Source organism: Marmota marmota, unplaced genomic scaffold (assembly GCF_001458135.2).
Source record: "Marmota marmota marmota unplaced genomic scaffold, marMar, whole genome shotgun sequence".
NCBI classification, from domain to species: Eukaryota; Metazoa; Chordata; class Mammalia; order Rodentia; family Sciuridae; genus Marmota; species Marmota marmota.
Window position 1 is genome coordinate 35,870,559 of NW_026000057.1, and position 7,963 is coordinate 35,878,521.

Below are 7,963 nucleotides of genomic sequence, written 5' to 3' on the forward strand. Positions count from 1 at the left end.
TATATATATATATATATATATATATATATATATATATATATATATATATATACACACACACATAATTTTTTGTAATGCTCATTTTCTTGTTTTTAATTATTGATTTTTAAAAATTCTTTTATATAAAAAGGAAAGCTATCCCTTTTTCATGTGTTACAAATATTTTAAATTATTTTGCTTATCTAAGTACTTCATGGTATTTTTCATCTTTCTAAGTGAAAATTTGGAAACTTAAATGTTTAATAAGAAATTTGCTAAGTGATTAATTGCATGCTTACAGCTATAAAAAACTATTTCTTGGCATAAATAAATAGCTGTGATATATTTAATGAAAAAGGGAAGTTATAGCATTGCAAATATAGTATTCCTCCCCCCTCCCCACCTTCAGTAATGGGAATTGATCCCAGGAACACTTGACCACTGAGTTATATACCTAGCCCTGTTTTGTCCAGATAGGTCTTGAATTTGTGATCCTCAGCCTCCTGAGTAGCTGGATTAACTGAGTGTGGTGCAGTACATCTGTAATGCCAGCTACTCAAGAGACTAAGGCAGAAAGATTACAAGTTTGAGGACATTGTGAGCAACTTACAGAGATCCTGTCTCAAATTTTAAAGAAATAAAAAATGATTGGGCTGTAGCATGGTAGAGCATCCCTGAGTTAAATACCCAGTACTTGGGGGAAAATTTTTTTTTAAATGTTGTGCATATATTTACCTAAGAAAAGTTCAGAAATCAAAATGTTATTCATTATCTCTGGACTTTGGCATTATAATTTATTTTAATTTTCTTTATAACTCCCCCTCCTTCAAAATGGGCATGTATTACTTCTTTGGTTAGTAAAAGTCTAAGTTATTTATATTCAATGGGTAAATACTGATAAAGCACAATGGTATTATTTCTACCGGGGCCTGTTTCTTAGCCAGGCTATAAAATACAAATAAAATCACTGCAAAACTCCTTTGACCACACAGTTAACACATTAAAGTAATAGATACTATATTATTCTCTTTGTAAAGGAACCAACAAGTATAGAATTCAAAATAAGTAAATTAAAATTTTAACACCTAACTCGCTAGTCAAGTTTCGCAACATCAATAATTCACTATTCCCCATTCCCCTGATTTTTTAGGTATTGTGATGCTTTAAATGGAATGAAAATATTTCACATTTATGCCAGTATTTTAGAATCAGAATTGAAATTGCTATTTAAGAGGTAATTATTTGGGGATGCTGGATTAACTTTTACCTTAGTTACTATTTCAAATTGGCAACCTTTCCTGTATTATACACAGAAAGAATTCCTCACCATGGGGTTGGGGGCAGGGAAACAAACCCTGGTACTTGTAGAGCAGATCTAGGGAGGAAGAATGATTATAATTTCTTTTATGACTATCCAAATTTTAGAGTTTTAAGTGCATAGACAGAAGGATTATTTGAATCTTTTGTTAGGATGCCTTCATTTTGTGAGGTTGTTTTGTTTGCAGGCAGCAACTCGCAAAATGATATTAGTATACATTCCACGGGGTCTTAAGATAATCCCTGTTTTCATAAAACTTGTTCTTGGTAATAACCTGATATCTTTGTCTTAACTAGAATACCTATGATCATTCAAAAGCTAACTTAAAGGCAGACATTTAAAATCCATCTAACTGTTTTGACCTAAAGTATGTTGGGGGTTAATTTGTGGGGGAAGGGAGTGAGGGTGGGAAGGGAGGAAATAAGAAACTGTGTGTGTGTGTTTGTTGATTCAAGTCACGAGGACCTACTTCTGCAGGGTTTTGTTTTGTTTCTGGTTTTGGAACATCATTCATTTGTTCAACAAATGACTTTAAACACCTCAGAGTATAATGGGGAGGTTTGAGGGAGAGGTTGGTTCTGACATCAAGTTGTTGGACCTCCCCAGGAGCACTTAGCACAGGGCCTGCCACATCCTAAGTACACAAGATTCTGTGACCTCAGAGAGCTCTGAGGGACTTATTAAGGAGACCCTTGAGTGAGAAGACATGAAGATCTTATCATGTCTTGAATAAGTTAAGCATAAGAAAGCAGAGATGGCCTATCTTTTAACTGAAAAGCAAATGGAGTTTGTACCAAAACAGATACATGTGTTCAGCATTCCAACCACATTTTTCCTGTGGACAAATCAGTGTTGAACCGTAGAGTGTGTTTTTCAGTTGGCTGAGATAAAACTGCCTAAAGGGAAAGTCATTTGTACATGGATTGAGTTTCACAATGCTAATCTACTCGTAACTTTCTCCTGAGAAGCAGTGGTTCCCACTCTATTGTTGCTTAGAAATTTTATTTTTTAATTCCCTAACAGAGGCAAGCCAACTCTGTAGGCCTAGGGATCCAAGAACATCACCAAAGTGATTCATCAAGTTTTTATTAAGATTTAGTGTTTACTTATATTTAATAGAATATATGCATAAAGTAGACACGTTATAGATTGGTTCTAATATAAAAGTGTTTTAAACCACTTACCTGATGCTCCAGGAAGATGTGGAGGGTTTTCCGCACACCTCTGTGTCTGAGGTTAGGTGCACACCAGTGAGAGCAAAGCCAGCTCTGACTGCTTTTAAAATTTTTTTCCTTATTTAGAAATCTTTTAATTTTTTATATGGAAGAAGGAGAGAATAAACAGATACAGTGCTCTATAAATGGCCATGTGCTTTACTGCCCAGAGGTTAATTAGCCACATAGGAAATTCTCCCAGGAAATTTAGGGTTGATTCTACCACACTACCCAACCAGCTTGGCAGAAGGTGTTGGACAACACAGTCATAAAATTGGTAAGACTCACAAGGTGGTGAATGTGTGTAAGTTTGTGTCTACCTCTATACGCATGGTCATGTTCCACTGGGAAACATTCATAGTGTTTGGATTTCTAATTATTGTGTGTTTTTGGCATAACTTCTATTATGAGCAGAGCAAGGGATTATATTTTTGTAAACAGCATAGGCATAGGAATAAGTCAAATTTTGCTCCTTCAAAATAATCTGGAATTCTTTATTAATGACTGTCACAGTCTGAAGTTTATGAAAACAGAAACTCCTGCCCGTGCTGTTTGTGCTGGAAAGGGATACCGGCACACACACACATGGCCCTGCTTTTCCCATTCCAGGTGGACAATATCTGACAGTATCGGCAGCCAAAGCCTCAGGGGGAAAAGCCGCTCGCTTGGTGCTACCTCTCGGCCACCTCATGCATTCAGGGGACCTGTGTCTGTCATTCAGGCACAAGGTGACTGGGCTGCACTCAGGCACACTCCAGGTGTTTGTGAGAAAACACGGTGCCCACGGAGCAGCCCTGTGGGGAAGAAATGGTGGCCATGGCTGGAGGCAAACACAGATCACCTTGCGAGGGGCTGACGTCAAGAGCGTAAGTAGATCCCAAGGGAGGCAGAGCCTGGGAAGTTTTCCTTTCATAGGAGAACTCTGGGGTCTGAATTTGAAGACGCCTTGCTCTGTGAATTCAGGCTCAAACAAAGGTTTGTGGTTTTTTCTGGGCTTGATGATTCCATTCATTCCTCTTTCTGAGATTCCTTTTATGCTTCTTCATCCTTCTTCGTTACAACCTTTGACCATCACCACCTTTCCCACCCTGGTAAAGGCTCAAAATTTTTAATGAAAAAAAATTAGGAATAGAAAAGTAAAAAAACAGTTGACAGAAACTTTGAAGGGTTTGGTGGCGTGCTGAATTGTGCTGCCTTACCTTTTCCTTCAATTCCTTAAATGTTCAACTTTTACTTCCATGAATTACTGTGGAGATGTTTCTTTCTTCTATTTTAAAATGTTCTTTAAAGTTCAATGTTTTTCCCTTGCCTTAAAGGTCATAGTTCAGCAGTCTCAGGTGGGAATCCAAGATCACAGTTGGAAAGAACGATTCTGTTTAGAATGGAATATAGAAGAAGCTTTGATTGAACATATAAATTTTATTTTAAATAGTCAAATCATGGGTAGCAAGAAAATTATCTACAGCATCCCATCAAAATAATGAATGCACTCTGAACAATGTCATCTTTGTGTTGATGCTTATAAGACTCTTGCTATGAGACACTGCAACTATGCTTGTCCATAGTTTCTAGAAACTATTTTAAAAAGAAAAGTTAGACTCCACTGATACAGACTTATCAGGGTATGTGCACTGTTTCACCTTAGGGTTTTTTTTTAATTTTTCTTAATATTTACATTACTTGGAGAAATGAAAAAATAAAATAAATTATTTTAGATTATATCATTGAAAGATTTCTCCTGTTTTTAAGGAACAGGGATACGCCCACAGAAGATTAAATCCAAGAGCAGTGAAAGTGTGGGGTTTTTCCATAGGTAAAACATTGGCATACTGGGTGGTATTTGATTCTGTTTCATTTGGGGACAATAGAACCATTTCATCAAACAGAGAAATTAAGAACTCCTGAGGTGGGCTGCATGATCACGATCTTTCACATCTTTGGCTCTTAATTTCTGCACCTTTATGTTCCGTCTTCTTGCTTTTAACCTTGGTAATCTTTGACAAACACATCTACTTTACAAGCATTCCTAAAGTGACTTGGTCTGTAGTTTAGAACAGCCTTTTAAAGAGTAACTGGTTCTGAGTAACACATTTGATGAACAGGTTACTGATGATTTAAGTTTCTGCCAAAAAAACAAACCTCAGAGGACTCTGGAAACTATGTCCTGGTCTTTCCTCTTGTCACTTAAGTTTCATGTTTAGTTTTGGGGAAGGTTTGCCTTTAATTTGCTAAATGAGCGGGCATTGGAAAGGGGCAGAGGAGGCTTGACTGGTGTGTGCATTCTCTCCCTAGGTCATCTTCAAAGGTGAAAAAAGGCATGGTCACACTGGGGAGATTGGATTGGATGATGTGAGCTTGAGAAAAGGCCACTGCTCTGAACAACGCTAACAGCTCCAGAACTAGCAATGAACTCCTATGTTGGTTGCTCCCTCGTCTTTTTCCAATCCTCACCTTCTCTCCTCTTCTCCTTCTTATCAGGCCTAGGAGAAGAGTGGGTCAGTGGGTCAGGAGGAAGTCTGGTTTGTGACCCACATCTTGCTGGCCTGCTTTGTGCAATCCCAATGAACAATGACACCCTCCTTGAAGTACAGGGGCATCTGTAGACACATCCAAGCCATTCTGGGGTGTTGCCTTCCATCCTAAGTTTTGTTTGGGAAGGCCTTCAGTGTGTGTGACCTATACCATCCTTCATCCTGATTACAGAGTGCTCCTTGTAGCAAATTATGGGGAAGTTTTCAAAAGAAATCTGTGCAAATGGCCATTCTGTTATCTGTTCAGTGTTGTACCATGAGTAGTATTGACTTTCCTTAAGGTATGATGTACAGTGTGCTTGTGAAATTGATTTATCCTCTTCACTTACGTTAGTTCTGGCCTCACCTGAACTCTGACTTTCACTGCCATTCACTTTATAAAAGAAGGGTGTATAACACATCAATTTGCATTTATTCTTGTTATCTGTGTTTTTACTTTAAAGACGATTATGTAGAATGGGCATGGAATCCCTCGTTGGTAGTACTGTGTTTTGTGTAAATGTGCTATTGATACTAAGTATATAAGTGTTCCTAATATTTACAGACTCTAGTTGCAAGGTAAAAGGCAGCTTGTGATCTCTTGAACTAAAAAGACATGGCAAAATGTCATCCAGTTCCATGACCAATCCATTGGCAGCAAGAGAAAATTGGCAGAGGTGTCAGTTTGTGGTAATGGAGGGATGAATTTTTTTTAAATTGCCTTGAGTTTAGTCTCTACAAGAACAGTAAACTATTTAGGGAGACAAGAAACTGCAGTGAACATATAAAAACCTCACTGTTTCAAGATATAATTTAAAACTGATGGCTTTACCATCTTAACATGGCTCTCTCTTATAATCTGTAAAAAGCTTTGTAAAAGTTTGGTTGCTGTAGAGGAAAGATCCTGCTGATGGAAGCAAGGTAAGAGGAAGAATAGGGGAAGCTCCACTGGAACAGATTTGTCATGCGAAATCCCCACAGGTAGAGCTTGCACATGCCGTCGGGTTAAGATCAGAAGCAAGCCCTATGCACTGAGGTATTGCATGTGTGGAGTCACACACCAGAGGAAGAGACAGGATTGGAATTCTAACATCCACGGACCCCAACTGTATTTCCTCCCTGCATATTTTATCTTTATATTAAAAAATACATAACTTTTAAAGGGTATCTTACTCCTGAGACTTTTCTTCGTTTCTAATTAAGTAATCAAAATATTTTCTACTGTTTTTGCCAGGAATCACAAAGATGATTAAAGGGTTGGACAAAAAGATCTATGATGAAAAATTAAAGGAACTGGGATTATTCAGCCTGGAGAAAAGAAGACTGAGGGGCAAACCATTGATGGTTTTCAAGTATATGAAGGGTTGGCACCAAGAGGATAGTGACCAGCTGTTCTCCATGTGCACTAAGAATAGAACCAGAGGAAATGGGCTTAGACTAGAGTGTGAGGGAGTGTTTCCTGGCAGGGACAGTTGTTAAATCAAAATTCTCCATTTAAAAAAAAGTGTGAAAATCTCTTTCTCTTCCTATCTCTCTCTTTTAAAAAACTAGATAAAAGTCTACCTATTTAAGATATGCTTACCTCAAGGTAAAAGAACAGATTACAGCATCCCCCAGATGATTTGATCTTATTACTAGTATATAAGGAACATCTTCAGAACTAAGTAATTTGGACTAGGCTCTAATTTAGGAATTTCCCTCTTGACCTCCTAACAGGGAGGAGCAAAGGGAGAATGATGCTGAGTTCATTAAAAGGTTTCTCCCTTTATGGCAAACCATGCAGTATTAAAACAAACACCCAATTTTTTAAAAATCTACATAATTTTTTCAAAGAGGTTGTGATGGATAGATACTTTAATATCTCAGTATTGTCCTAATATGGTAGTGTTTCAGGGTTTTTTTCCCCTTTGGTAAAGGTATAAACCTTTCACTTGCTCAATAGGTGATATTTCAGATTTTTTTTTTTTCAAAGAGAAACCCTACCAAGGAACACAGATAGAAACATCTTTACCTGGTGCATTCTCTTTGCTTAGTGTATGACAGCTTAACTTAGCTCCTGGAAGAGGGTCATGCACAGCACCTCTAGATCTTTCCTTCATCTGCTCACTATGATTCCCTTTCTCTTACCAATTGGAATCTCCCAAGTCCCACAAACTGGTAATGTTTTTGAACAGTAGGTCCAAGAGAAGTTCTTTTATCATGTAACTTGTAGAGGCAGGGGGAGGGGGAATATAAATCATTGAGCCTTTGATTAAGGGCCAGAAATGTGGTCTTAGATCCATTTTTGATTCATTTCCTTTTTGTTCATATAACTGCACAGTTGAAGATGAAAGGGGAAAATAATTGAAAATTTCACTTGTAGGTGCCAATAATATATTGCACTAAAATGATGGAAGAAGTTATCCAAAGTACTGTATAACATCTTGCTTATTATTTAATGTTTTCTAAAGTGAAAAATGTTAGTGGTTTTCAATCAGTGAAGTAATACAATTCTTTGTAAATAAAAACACTTAATACTAGTTTTCTGTTTCTTGGTTTTTTTTTTTTTTTTTGAAGTGGGGGGCTGGTGGCACTGGGAAGAAAGTACTGAGATAGTACATTGGTGTTTCACAAAAGCTATCTGTAGTAGAACCCTCTTTACTGCTTGGGAGAATAGGGATGATTATTACCTACATTATTGTTCTTACTGGTTTATAAAATATGAGACAATTTTCATCAGCATGCACAGGGAAAGAGAGAGCAGAATATCACTATAATCCATGGCTTATCAAATTGTTTTAATTATGTCTTGCCATCTCATTGTAAACATTTGCTTCAAATTCTTTTATGGAAAGGCAGGGTAATTTATAATTAATATATTTATATATATGCATTGTAAATGAAAAGCCTTTTTGCTAGTGATTGTTAATTTATAACATTTTACTCATATTCCAACAACCTTT

The 7,963-nt window shown here is 37.1% G+C and overlaps 1 protein-coding gene across 4 annotated transcripts in view; it reads left to right on the forward strand.

The window, feature by feature from the left end:
- The window catches only part of Npnt (nephronectin), a 75,504-nt gene extending 67,964 nt beyond the window's left edge, over positions 1-7,540 (forward strand). For all 4 annotated transcript variants that reach the window (XM_048813686.1, XM_015484617.2, XM_048813687.1 and 1 more), the window contains 2 exons: positions 3,121-3,377; positions 4,804-7,540. In XM_048813686.1, the coding sequence (XP_048669643.1) occupies positions 3,121-3,377; positions 4,804-4,899 (353 nt within the window). In that variant the 3' untranslated portion in view covers positions 4,900-7,540. The remainder of the gene's footprint in view (positions 1-3,120; positions 3,378-4,803) is intronic.
- Positions 7,541-7,963: the final 423 nt, after the last annotated feature.